We start from the raw sequence: 14,572 nt of genomic DNA, 5'->3' as shown, positions 1-14,572 counted from the left end.
AACAGTATGGAGGTTCCTTAAAAAACTACAAATAGAACTACCATACGACCCAGCAATCCCACTACTGGGCATATATCCTGAGAAAACCATAATTCAAAAAGAGTCATGTACCAAAATGTTCATTGCAGCTCTATTTACTATAGCCAGGAGATGGAAGCAACCTACATGTCCATCATTGGATGAATGGATAAAGAAGATGTGGCACATATATACAATGGAATATTATTCAGCCATAAAAAGAAATGAAACTGAGTTATCTGTAGTGAGGTGGATGGACCTAGAGTCTAGGTGGATGTCATACAGAGTGAAGTAAGTCAGAAAGAGAAAAACAAATACCGTATGCTAACACATATATATGGAATCTAAGGAAAAAAAAAAAAGGTCATGAAGAACCTAGGGGTAAGACGGAAATAAAGGCACAGACCTACTAGAGAATGGACTTGAGGATATGGGGAGGGGGAAGGGTAAGCTGTGACAAAGTGAGACTGGCATGGACATATATACACTAACAAACATAAAATAGCTAGCTAGTGGGAAGCGGCCGCATGGCACAGGGAGATCAGCTCGGTCCTTTGTGACCACCTAGAGAGGTGGGATAGGAAGGGTGGGAGGGAGGGAGACGCAAGAGGGAAGAGATATGGGAACATATGTATATGTATAACTGACTTACTCTGTTAAAAAGCAGAAGCTAACACACCATAGTAAAGCAATTATACTCCAATAAAGATGTTAAAAAAAAACAAACAAAAAAACAAAACAAAACAAATAAATAAATAAAAGGCACTGTTAAGAGAATGAAAAGACAATCCACGAATTAGGAGAAAATTGCTGCCAATCATCTATCTAACAAAGGAATTGTATCTAGGGTATATAAAGAATTCTCCAAACATAATAAGAAAACAAAAATCCCAATTTAAAAATGAGCAAAGTATGGAGACATATGTATATGTATAGCTGATTCAATTTGTTATAAAGCAGAAACGAACACACCATTATAAAGCAATTATACTCCAATAAAGATGTTAAAAATAAATAAATAAATTTTTAAAAATGGGCAAAAGCTTTGAACAGACACATCAACAAAGAAAATAAACAGATAGAAAATAAGCACATGAAAGCACATTCAACACTACTGGTCATTAGGGAAATGCAAATTAAAACCACAGTGAGATTCCACTACACACCTATTTTAGAATGGCAAAAATTAAAAAGACTGTCCATACCAATGGTATAACCACTTTGGAAGAAGTCTGGCATTTTCTTAAAAAATTAAACATATACCTACTTATGAGTCAGTCATTCCTCTCCTAAGTATTCACCCAAGGAAGTGAAACCATATGTTCATACAAAGACTAGTACAGAAATGTTCTTAGCAGCTTTATGTATAAGTTTTTTTTAAAAAAAAGAAAAAACAGGACACCCAAAAGTCCATCGCAGGTGAATAGCTGAACAAACTGTGGTATATCCATACAATGGAATATTGTTCAGTAATAAAAAAAGAACTGACTACTGATACATGCAACATGCATATATTTCAAAATAATTAGGTTGGGCTGCCCTGGTGGTGCAGTGGTTGAGAGTCTGCCTGCCGATGCAGGGGACACGGGTTTGTGTCCCAGTCAGGGAAGATCCCACATGCCGCGGAGCGGCTGGGCCCGTGAGCCATGGTCGCTGAGCCTGCGCGTCCAGAGCCTGTGTACATACTGTATGATTCCATTTATACAAAATTCTAGAAAATGCAAACTAATCTATAGTGACAAAAAGCAGATCAGTGCTTGCCTGGAAAAGTGGGGGAGGGGAGTTGGACAGGAAGATGCAAAGGCAGAGATTACAAAAGGGAATGATAGACTTTTAGAGATCATAGGTATGTTTATTACCCTGACTGTGGCAAGGATTTCACAGGCATATACACATATATGTTAAAACTTAAATTGTATTCTTTAAACACGTATAGTTTAATGTGTGTCAATTTTACCTCAATAAAGCTGTTTTTGAAAAATAACATCTTCGGGACTTCCCTGGTGGTGCAGTGGTTAAGAACCCACCTGCCAATGCAAGGGACACGGGTTCAAGCCCTGGTCCGGGAAGATCCCACATGCCATGGAGCAACTAAGCCCGTTCACCACAACTACTGAGCCTGCGCTCTAAAACCCGCAAGCCACAACTACTGAAGCCCACGTGCCACAACTGCTGAAGCCCATGCACCTAGAGCCTGTGCTCCGCAACAAGAGGAGCCACTGCAATGAGAAGCTCGTGCGCCGCAACAAGGAGTAGCCCTCACTCACCACAACTAGAGAAAGCCCACACACAGCAACAAAGACCCAATGCAGCCAAAAATAAATAATAAATAGAAATTTTAAACTAAATAAATAAAAAAATAACATCTTGGTTCTACACATAAATCCCAAATAATTGCTCATTTTTTGGTATACCAGAAATTATTTACTTCCACTTGCCATTATTATTTGGCCTCAGTGACTGTAATCTAACAAAAATTTAGAACTATTCTTACTCTACTTTTCTTTCAAATCCATTTAATTTCTTCCAAAACTATCATGGAAAATTGGAACATTCCAATGTTGCCTCAGATTTTTTCCTTTTGCAAACTGTAAGAATTATTCTCTTCAGTAATGTATCCATAAAGGAATTGCCAAATATTTGTTTCTTTCCATTTCTATGTTTTTCCCTCTGGAACCATAGCTCCAGTGTTCACTGCAACCAAATGAGATTCAGGGGAAAAAAACAAAACAAAACAAAACAAAACAGTTCCTGGAATTTGGATGCTAAACAACCAATAATAAAATAAATCCTAAAAAATAGCACTATTATTAAGAACACCTTACTTTTCATTATATTTTATGAACTGCCTTAACTTCATTACCCCCAAAAAATGTTTCTTAGATCAAATATAAAAATTAGTATTTACTGAATAAGCAAACGTAAGATAACAAAATCAAGACCTCAACTAAAGAAAATAATCTATTGGGAGTTCCCTGGTGGACTAGTGGTTAGGATGCGGCACTTTCACTGCTGTGGCCTGGTTTCAATCCCTCCTCAGGGAACTGAGATCCCATAAGCCATGTGGTGCAGCCAAAAAAAAGAAAAAATAAAGGAAAGAAAGAAAATAATCCATTAACACAGGCCCAGCCATAACTAAGTGATCACATGTTCTTAAATTGTCAGTTCTGCTATATCTTAGGGCACTGAAGTTAGAGAACTATTAGGAGACATAAATACAAAATTAAAACCACTGTCAGAAATATAACATGCTTTTTTTAATATGAATTCAAATACAATATAAATCAATTCACTTTTATTAAGATCCAAGTTCTGCGTATATGTTAAATATTATTTTTACATAAAAGACCCATTACAACTTACAGTCCTAATCTCATGAAAAAAGAAACCTTTCCATGACAAAAATAAGGTAAATTTCCCAGGAAAAGATTTTTATCACAGGTAATCTAGATGACACAAGGTTTGAAAGTCTCTATTACTCCTGCCTATCACTTCTCAGTTTGTTACTTCTTTCTTCCCTAGAGGAAAGTCAATTACTTCCTATTATCATTGCCTGGAACACTGAAAATACTGCATCTCTGAATCCCAAATTCTGAGGGGCTTTTCGAGGTGATACAGTTCCTTACCCCCAGACAAAATGGAAACCAGACATGTGTCCTATTCATTCAACATGAACTGAGTACCAACTTATGGGCCAAACACTGAGAATACAAAGAAAGGAATAAGACACTGTTCCTGGTGCTCAGATTTCACAATCCTCCCCACTCCATAACCCGATGCCATTGTTTAATGTTCTTGTCAAGTTTCCCCCGTCATCTAATGTTCTCTGGAGACAGAATAGCTATTTAGTCACACACAAGTCTCCTGCTCCAATAACCTATTTCCCTTTATTCAGCATGAAGTTCTAACTAGAACTAAGTTGATCTATTCCACTAACACAGTACTTAACACTCCTTTTTTTTTTTTTTTGGCAGGGGGACTCTTAAGAGCGTTACTGAAGTTCTAAGCTCAATAACGCCAGGGATTATATCTAGATCTTGTTCACCACTTTATATCAACTGAAACAGAGTAGATACTCAATAAACATAGTTTGAATGAATCTCTCTGGTAACTTGAACACACATGTCATATGCTAACTGTGACCTTTGGACAAATGAGAATAATACCATCTTCCTCACAGGGTTGTTGTGAAAGGAGATAACATACGTAAAGTTATATCTGACACATAGTACACATTCCAAAAATATGCGCTCTTATTATTTTAATTTAAAAAAATTTTTTAAACAACTTATTTTGATATTATTTTATTTAGTTTTTAAAATCTGCATGCTATTTTATTTCCATTAGAAAAATATTATCTATATAAAATTTGGTCCAGTTTCTTCTCCTTTACCTCTAACATTCAAACTTAAATAATTTTACTCAAGTAAAAGCAGAATCATGTATCTGACATGAAAACTGAATATTTCACATCATTAAATTAATAGTTGAACTGAATTAGGTGTGCTCTGTATTATTTCTCAGAAATAGTAACTCATCTTTCCTACATGTTATTTCCCTTTACTTTTATTTTTCTGAGTAACTATGTAATGTGTGTCTCTTTTCCCACATCCAGTAATATGAGTGTTATAGAAGTGTAATTTATAACTTCAGTAACTAGATTCATCATTAATCTTCAACTCATGTTCAATTCCCCTTATTATATGGTATTTCCATAATAACTTCAGATATTTCAGTCAACCTTACACTTTCCAACAAAGACTGTAAAAATTAAGACATTAATTTAAAAACATTATTAAAATTCCAGACTAAGTAACACTGGGCCCACTTAGAGTGATGCTGTCACAAGGTCCTTGGACAGCTACTGCTTCAATCTCAACACGGCCTCCTTTGGGCAAAGCAGCAACCTGGTAAGCAGCTCTTGCAGGAAAACTACTCTGGAAATATTGTTTGTAGATGTCACTGACAGTATTGAAGTCATTTATGTCAGCCAGCAAAACAGTTGTTTTTACCACATTCGTGAAGTCATAGCCTGCTGCTTTCAGAATTTCACCCATGTTTGGAAGAGCTGGTTTAGCCTCTTCTGCCACCCCTCCTGGCACAAGATGTCCACTTGCAGGATCCATGCCTAGCTGTCCTGAAATGTAAATGGTCCTGTCGACTAACACAGCCTGACTGTAGGGACCAATGGCCGCTGGGGCTTTCGCGGTGCTTGATCACCTTTCTGATCAAAGACGACATGGTTATTAATCCTTTTCCCTTGCCACCCCTCAGAGACAACTACCCTGTACACTGCTCCTACTTGCATCTCACGGGTCTCTGAAATAAGTTTAAATTTACAGAAAAGTTGCAAAGATAATAGAGAAAGTTCCCATATCACTCAGTTTTTCTCTGATAGTAACATCCTACATAACCATAGTACTCTTGTCAAAACTGAGAAATTAACATTAGTACAGTATTAACTAAACTATATGTTCTGATTTTACCAGTTTTCCCACTAATGTTCTTTTTCTATTCTAAGGCCAACTCAAGATACCACACTACATTTAGAGAGATTTTTATTTTTTAAGTGCTTAGTTAATTCTTAGTCTTTTCCATATAACACTCTGAATTTGGAGAATCAACAAAACTATTTAAAGCTACAGAACTGTCTGAACAAGAACTCTGAGCTTTTCCTTGGTCTTTTCTTGGTCCTTTGAGGTTATTCAAACTATAGCTTACTCTCTTAGTACAGGGCCAACAACTTTTTTGGTAAAGGCCAGGTAAATTATTTTAGGCTTGTGGAACATACGGTCTCTATTGCAACCACTGAACACTGCTGTTGTAGCACAAAATCAGTTACAGATAATACATTAACAAATGAGCATGGCTGTGTTCCAATAAAACTTTACTTGTAAAAACAGGCAGCGGCCAGGATTTGGCCCATAGCCTGTAGGTTGCTGACCCACCTTAGTGCATTTCATAACATGGAAAGAGTTTTGGATGCTCAATACTATGACTGAGAGTAGAGGATGTATCCTTAAGTTTACTTGCAATGATTCCTTATATTATTTTTTTAAAAAATATTCCATGGAAGAATGTGGACAATAGTCCTGGCCTCAGAAAATTATTCTTAGGATTGAAAAGCAGGTTGTATAGTAGAATCAGTGTGGACAAAACACACAAAAATAATTGGCAAAAATCCCAAAGCTTTGGGGAGTGCAAAACAATACTATCCTTATGGAAGGAAATTTAACAACATCCATCAAAATTTAAATACATTTACTCTTTGACCCAGAAATCCAAAGTCTAAAAGTTTATCCTATACCTGTACCTATGTGAATTGAAGTATATCAAGCTTATTCATTATAGCATTGCTTGTAATGAACAAGATCAGAAGCAAGCCAAATGTCCATATACAGAAACATCATGTAGCTGTAGGAATAAAAACAAAAACAAAAAACTACATACATTAATATGGAAAAATCTCCAGGAAATGTTTTAAGTATAAAAAAAGCAAGAACATAAGTAGTATGATACCTTCTATAAGAAAGAGAAAATAAGAATATATAATTGGGACTTCCCTGGTGGCGCAGTGGTTAAGAATCCGCCTGCCAATGCAGGGGACATGGGTTCGAGCCCTGGTCTGGGAAGATCCCACATGTTGTGGAGCAACTAAGCCCATGCGCCACAACTACAGAGCCTGCACTCTAGAGCCCATGAGCCACAACTACTGAGCCCGCGCTCCTAGGGCCTGTGCTCTGCAACAAGAGAAGCCCATGCACAACGAAGAGTAGCCCCTGCTTGCTGCAACTGGAGAATGTCCGCGCACAGCAATGAAGACCCAACACAGCCATAAATAAATAAATATTTTTTAAAAAACAGAATATAGGACTTCCCTGGTGGTCCAGTGGTTAAGAATCCACCTTCCAATGCAGGGCACCCGGGTTTGATCCCTGGTTGGGGACCTAAGATCCCACGTGCCATGGGGCAACTAATAGGAAGGAAGGAAGGAAGGAAGGAAGGAAGGAAGGAAGGAAGAAAGGAAGGAAGGAAAATATAATTGCTTTTGCTGATATCTGAATAAAGAAACCTTGAAAGATATTCAAGTAATCTAAACGGTTACCTATAGAAGTGGATAGGAATTGAGAGAAAACATCTCCATGTATGTACGTGTGTATATGTGTGTGTGTAGTTTTGTTTTTTGAACCATGTAAATGTAATAGCTATTCAAATAATAAATTTTAAAGAATAATATTACTTTAGAATCATTGTAAGGATTAAAGAGTTTGTAAATGTAACCAATATAAAATCTCTAACACAGTGTTTTACACACAGTGGGTGCTGCTATGTCCTGTTGCTGGTCTTTTTAAATGTCATCCACATGGTGTGATAACATAAATGAATAAAAGAATAAATACCAAACACTTAGACTCAATATTTTCATCTCTAGGAATCTACCTTAATAAAAATCTAAAAATTGGACAAAGATTTAAATATAAATAATGAACTGCTGAAACAACCCAAAAACTCAAAAATAGAGAAATATTCAATAAACTATAGTACACCTATACTTATAAAGCATTTTTAATGACAGAGAAAATGCTCAAAATATACAACTTTATAATCTCAAATTAGGGGGACAGAGTGGTGGGGTGGGGAGGGATTGGGAAGCAGAGAGATATATGCAGAAATAAAAGACCTAAGTAAAGTACAGCCAATAAACTTTTATAGAGGGGTTGTTGGCAATTTTTATTTTCTCTTTAATTCTTTTCTGTATTTTTCAAATTTTCTTTTAATCATGTAATCCTAAAAAGGAAAAGAAAGAAAGAGAGAGAAAATGGATTTCGGGATCAAAGAAATGCAAGTTCAAATCCCATATAATATATGCAATTTTAGACAAGTTAATTAAGCTGTTAAAAAGCTGCCAGTTTGTAAAATGGAGATGATACAGAAATTCCAGGGTTATTTTAAGGATTAGAGACATCATATGTAAAAATGACCTAACTAATGTCTTAAACATAGTGAATACTAACTAGTATTATTCTCATACATCTTATCTGTGTAACATCCTCGCCTATATAAAATTATACTAGGGGACTTCCCCAGCAGTCCAGTGGTTAAGACTCCACACTTCCACAGAACGGGGCGTGGATCCAATCCACAGGGATCTAAGATGGGGGAACTAAGGTGGGGGAAGTGGTTGGGAAACTAAGATCCCACATGCTGTGTGGCATGGTGAAAAAAAGAAAAAGAGAGAAAAATAAAATAAAATTATACTATATTTTATCAATCTAAGGTACTATTCCTTTTAAGATGCAAGGAAGTTTTAGAAATGTTGAAATGTGAAAAATGATCATCTTAGATTTGATGAAATTCAATGTTTAAGTTTAGTGAAATAAATGCTACTTTCCATACGTATCTTTTTATTTACTACAATGGAGTGTAAACTGCATTAGAAGCATATATTAAAAATAACAGGAGGGATTTCCCTGGTGGCACAGTGGTTAAGAATCCACCTACCAATGCAGGGGACACGAGTTCGAGCCCTGATCCGGGAAGATCCCACATGCCACGGAGCAACTAAGCCCATGCGCCACAACTACTGAGCCTGCACTCCGGAGCCTGCGAGACACAACTACTAAATCCCATGCACCTAGAGCCCGTGCTCCGCAACAAGAGAAGCCACTGCAATGAGAAGCCCACGCACCGCAACAAGGAGTAGCCCCTGCTCGCAGCAACCAGAGAAAGCCTGTGTGCAGCAACAAAGACCCAATGCAGCCAAAAAAATAAATAAATAAATTTTATTTTTAAAAAATATTTAAAAATGGGCTTCCTGCGTGGCGCAGTGGTTGAGAGTCTGCCTGCCGATGCAGGCGACGCGGGTTCGTGCCCTGGTCCGGGAAGATCCCACATGCCGCGGAGCAGCTGGGCCCGTGAGCCATGGCCGCTGAGCCTGCACAACTGGAGCCTGTGCTCCGCAGCGGGAGAGGCCACAGTAGTGAGAGGCCCGCGTACGGCAATAAAAAAAAAAAATACGTACATATATATATATAAGGATTGGGAATTCCCTGGTGGTCCAGTGCTTAGGACTCAGTGCTTTCACTGCTGGGGCCTGAGTTCAATCCCTGGTCAGGGAACTAGGATCCTGCAGGCCATGCAGCTTCTATGTTTCTATATAAGATACACGAATGGATAGTAAGCACGTGAAAAGATGCTCAACATGACTAATTAGGGAAATGCAAATCAAAACCACGATGAGATACCAACTCACTACCATGAGTGGCTACTATTAAAAAAACAGAAAACAAGTGTTGGCAAGGATGTAAAGAAATTGGAACCCTTGTGCGGTGCTGGTAGAAATAAAAAATGGTGCAACTACTATTATAAACAGTATGGCAATTCCTCAAAAAATTAAAAATAGAATTACCATATGATGCAGAAATTTCACTTCTGGGTATATACCCAAAATAACTGAAAGCAGGAATCTGAATAGATACTTGTACAGTCATGTTCACAGCAGCATTATTCACAAAAGCCAAAAGGTAGAAGCAACCCAAGTTCCAGCAATGAATGAATGAATAAACAAAATGTGGTATATTCATAAAATCAAATGTTATCCAACTTGGGGAAAAAGAGGGAATTCTGACACATGCTACAACATGGATGAACCTTGAAAACATTTTGCTAAGTGAAGTAAGCCAGTCACAAAAAGGCAAATACTATGTAACTCCACTTATGAGGTACCTAGAGTAGTCAAATCAAATCCATAGAGACAGAATAGAGAATGGTGGTTGCCAGTAGCAGGTGGGAGCAGGAATAAAGAATTGCTGTTTAGTGGCTCCAGAGTTCCAGTTTTGCAAGATGAAAAGAGTTCTCAAGATTGGTTGCACAATAGTGTCAATGTATCACATGCTACTGAACTGCACATTTAAAAATGGTTAAAATGGTAAATTTTTTTTTTTTTTGCGGTACGCGGGCCTCTCACTGTTGTGGCCTCTCCCGTTGCGGAGCACAGGCTCTGGACGCGCAGGCTCAGCGGCCATGGCTCACGGGCCCAGCCGCTCCGCGGCACGTGGGATCTTCCCGGACTGGGGCACAAACCCGTGTCCCCTGCATCGGCAGGCGGACTCTCAAACACTGCGCCACCAGGGAAGCCCTAAAATGGTAAATTTTATGTTACATATATTTTACCACAATAAAATAAAGTTAAAATTAAAGGACTGTAATAGTGAGAACAAGCCTATCTGAATAACATAATTCTCTGAAAATAACTGTAATAGACTGTAAATTCACTTAAGGTAGGAAGATTTTTTTTAAAGTAATACAATCTCCTTTTAAGAGTTATGAATATGATAACAAAAAAAAAACGTGAAATAAAAACCAAGTAAGTTTTAAACTTCTTTAATAAACACTTTGAAGCATTTAAAACCCCAAATGAAATGTAAATACTGTAAACACAATACGCTCTGAGTAACAGACTTATTATTCAACTTCATATTTCATTTTTTTTTTTTTTTTTTTTTTACCTGGCAGAGAGAATAGTACCAAGACAGAGGAAGATCAAACACTCTTAGTGCTGCTGTCCTCAGGGAAAACTGTGATTCACTTACTGTTTCTTCTGACATGACTCCTCTTCTAATCTTCAATAAATGAAACAAAAAATATATTAGCCACAAAGATTTCTGGTTATTTTACAAATGAAAGATACAAATTGAAATTTTAACTCTTTTTAAACAGCTTTCTTTTTTGCACTTAATTAAACAGCTGTCTTTTTTGCACACTAACCTGAAGAAAATAACATTCTGAGCCAAATTTACTTGAGCTAAAAGTTTATTAATCACCAAAGTAACCAAAAAGAAAATGAGTTAGATTTCAATTTTGAGTTCAAGTAGTAAATTTTCCTTAGAAAACTGCAGGTTCTAGATTCTCTCTTTTCTGGTTAAATAAATGTTTCAGCTATTAAATAGTAATTTAAAATATTTTTCTTCCCACTTATTTCCTTCCAATAACAGCATTGGGTGGGGGCAGGTACTGAAAGAAATCTGATTGGAATCTTGACTCTAGGGGCTAAAAATGAACCTCAGGGCTCACTGAACTTCAGAACTCATGCATTTATTCTCCTACTGTCCCGTTTTAGAAAAATTTTTATTTTATATTGGAATATAGTTGATCCTACTATCCCATTTTAAAGCTCTTGAAAGAAATGACATACATGCTACGAAATTTTAATATTGTTTGAATGCCTATTTCTATTGAAACCAAAGAAAGAAACATCAGTTGTCCACAGAGAAGGCAGTCATCACTGAGAGAGGCCCTTAAAGGTAGCACAACACTGACAGAAACATGATGGTTCAGGGTCTGGGTCTATGCTTTGTAGAGCCAGAAACTCAATTTTATCAGTGTACCCAGCTGGATACACACTAAACAAATTCACAGAGTATTAATATAAATTAGTTTACAAATTTGCTTATTTATAATAAGGAAGTACACTATCTAGTGAAAGAATACCTTTATATGCTATCGAAACATACCCTTTCTGAAATAAGACATTGCAGGGAGTTGAATTAAGTATAAAAGGCTGTGTGGTGAGCACAAAATTAATGGACCCTAAGGAATATTTCATACAAGCTGGGAAAGAGCCTGAGAACTGTTTCTGGTGTACAAGAGTAGGCTTCCCCACTAGCCAGAATGTTTAGGCCTACCGAATTCAATACTTCTTTCCCTTGCAGAGTGCTGTACAAACTACCAAAGAGAAAACAGAAACTACCAACAATCCCTCTATAAAAACTTATTTGCTATACTTTAAGTCCTTTATTTCTGCATATATCTCTGCTCTCTTTTTCTAAACTCTAGTAGACTAATCCCTTCCGTTAATAAGCCCCGTTTTTTTTGTTTTTTTTTTTCGGACAACTATCAAAACTACTGATTAAGAGCTTCCCTGGTGGCGCAGTGGTTGAGAGTTCGCCTGCCGATGCAGGGGACGCAAGTTCGTGCCCCGCTCCGGGAAGATCCCATGTGCCGCGGAGCGGCTGGGCCCGTGAGCCATGGCCGCTGGGCCTGCGCGTCCGGAGCCTGTGCTCCGCAACGGGAGAGGCCACAGCAGTGAGAGGCCCGCGTACCGGAAAAAAAAACAACAACAAAAACAAAAAACTACTGATTAAGTAGTAGTTTCCTTTCACATCAAGCACAGTAATACTTCTTAAGGTGAGTTACTGCTACTGACCATTTACCTTTTCCCTATTAGGGACACTCAAGGAGTATAAACTTAATTCCCCCTCACTCATATTCTAATTAGAATATTTCAGCTCAGTGTAATTAGTTCTAATTGAAGTACATTTATTCTAACCAACAAACTGTGATAGAGACATATTATTCAGAAATACAAAGGAAATCATGAAGAAACAGTTAAACAAGTGAAAAATAGACTTCTGAGGAATGAGACTAGGGATGTTGGGAGGCTGGGCAGGGAACCACTGTTTTTCATTATAAGTGCTTCTGTAATATTTGATTGTTTAAGTGCCTACATGTACTTCTTTTTTGAAATGTTACACAAAAAAAAGGAGGGGAAGCACATTTATCCCCCCCTCAAAAAAAAAACCCCAAAAAACCTGACAATTTCTTTTAGAGAAACATTTTTGGTAACAAAATAGATTCTGGATCATTAAAGCTATCTGTCCTATTGAATTAAAAATTAAAAAAAAAAAAAAAGATACTGAGAGTAATTCACCCAAAGTGATTTTCTCCGTAACAGAGTTCCAGATTTTTAAGCAGAGGAGAAAGAAAATAAAGCAATCACTTCAATTTGCTGCAGGGGTTTTCTTAAAAGAATTCTGACAAATTTCTATTTTTGCATTCTAACCACCTCATTCCCTTTCATTTAAAATCACTGAGGAAGTGATTCCAAATTTAATCATTAATAACTGAATAGCTTTTAAAAACTGGTCATTTCAGTTGCTTTCATAAATATTCATTTTAAAAAACATGAAGGCAGTTTCATGATTATTCGAATTTCGAGAGGGGGGGTCTAAAACATCACTAAAAATATTATACTCTGTAATATTACTCGCTTCTCTCCATTCTAACCACGAGAGAGTTAAAAATAAGTGTCATAAATAGAATTTGTTTCTTAAATACCCTAAAATTGGACTTTATAATCCAAGCAAGAATGAAAGTCTGAAATATCCACAAAATTTTGATAATCTATACAACCGAAATCTGAGAAGATCCTTGAAATACAGCAAAAAATGCTTACTTGCAATAATGATAAAAAATAAAGGTCTGTGCATGAGCAAGACCTTTTGGAGTCCTCCCTCCAGAAAATAAAAGTTGAACAACTTTATTTACAGAAGGCCTCTAACGCCACAAACCTCCCGATGCTAAATTATTCTCGGAAAGCATCTTCAAGGAAAGCGTAATCTTCCACATCCAAAAACCACTCCCTGCTCAAACCACTGACATTCTTGCAGGAACTTGTACCACACTAGCTGCCCCTCCCTCAGGTCTCCCTCACCCCCACCGCGCTCTCCTCTGAGGGCTTCCTTTTTCTTTACCAAGAGGACCGGGAAAGGGGCTCCCTCTCGGTTCAGCCGCCCCGACCGACCCTCGCTCCGGCTCCAAGCGGTCGCCAGCCCACCCTGATTCAGCGGTCCCGGGCGGGCCTCCCTCCGGCTTTCTGTTCTTCCACCCGCACTCGGAGTCCAGAGGTCGCAGGCTGGCGCTCTTGCCTGCCCAGCAGCCTCTATCCCTTGTCCGCTGCGACCCCACCCGACCCTCCGCCCGCCTGCTCCATCCCCGTACCTGGCGCTCCAGGGTAAGTGTAGCCTGCCCACGCCTACTTCCCCGCCGCAGCGAGCCGCAGGCCGACCCCGGGGGCGAAGTCCTTCCGGGGTCAGGAGTGGGAAGGTGGAGAGAAAGTCGCGGGGACCTCCTAGCCTTTCTGCGTGAGGGGCTACGTGTGAAGCAGCTCCCGCCATTTTTGTTGAGGGTAGAGGCTCTCGCCCTGCCAGATAGACGTAAAATATAGAATGGAAGAATTGCATCCTCTTACAGTGCTGTCAAGAGCTAGCATCCTAGTTCGTAACCATTTGAGGGCTCTAGGACCATACTATGAATCTGGTGAAAACTATGGGGCCTTTTCCCCATATGTCATTTAAATACAGTGTTAAAAATTACACTCACATACTATTAAAAGAAAAAATTGTGTGTGTGTGTGTGTGTGTGTGTGTATATATATATATGAGGTTAGATGCCCAAAACCAATACACAGGTCCCAGATTAAGAACTAATATAGACGCTCAGCCCCCAAACAAATTAATGTTGAGGTATTCCAATCCTGTAGTAATGATGAAGTTATTATTGATTTCAATTCCTCTTTAGCTTTTCTCCACATTTCCTACTGAATTAGGCTACCAAATAATATGTGAATATGGTCAACTCTGAGGGGTTAGGCAATGTATTCACAGCTCCGAGGTTCTGTCTAATACACAGTAAACTAATAGGGTGGGAGGGAGAACAACAGAAAACAACATGCTGTTTCTATGTGCAGTCCTGAGCCAAAACATTCCATCAGAAC

The 14,572-nt window shown here is 38.2% G+C and overlaps 1 protein-coding gene and 1 pseudogene across 3 annotated transcripts in view; both read right to left on the bottom strand.

The window, feature by feature from the left end:
- The window catches only part of MIGA1 (mitoguardin 1), an 89,042-nt gene extending 75,069 nt beyond the window's left edge, over positions 1–13,973 (bottom strand). Inside the window, exons 1-2 of one of the 3 annotated variants that reach the window (XM_024734659.1) lie at positions 13,551–13,973; positions 10,527–10,640 (exon numbers count right to left, since the gene is read on the bottom strand). In XM_024734659.1, coding sequence (XP_024590427.1) covers positions 10,527–10,640; positions 13,551–13,973 — 537 coding nt within the window. The remainder of the gene's footprint in view (positions 1–10,526; positions 10,641–13,550) is intronic. The other 2 variants (XM_024734657.1, XM_024734658.1) reach the window with 2 other exon arrangements.
- On the bottom strand, positions 4,827–5,259 carry LOC112392738 (2-iminobutanoate/2-iminopropanoate deaminase pseudogene; annotated as a pseudogene).
- Positions 13,974–14,572: the final 599 nt, after the last annotated feature.

This window comes from Neophocaena asiaeorientalis, unplaced genomic scaffold (assembly GCF_003031525.2).
Source record: "Neophocaena asiaeorientalis asiaeorientalis breed wild unplaced genomic scaffold, Neophocaena_asiaeorientalis_V1.1 scaffold15, whole genome shotgun sequence".
Taxonomy (NCBI): Eukaryota; Metazoa; Chordata; class Mammalia; order Artiodactyla; family Phocoenidae; genus Neophocaena; species Neophocaena asiaeorientalis.
This window is presented reverse-complemented; position numbering and strand designations above follow the sequence as displayed.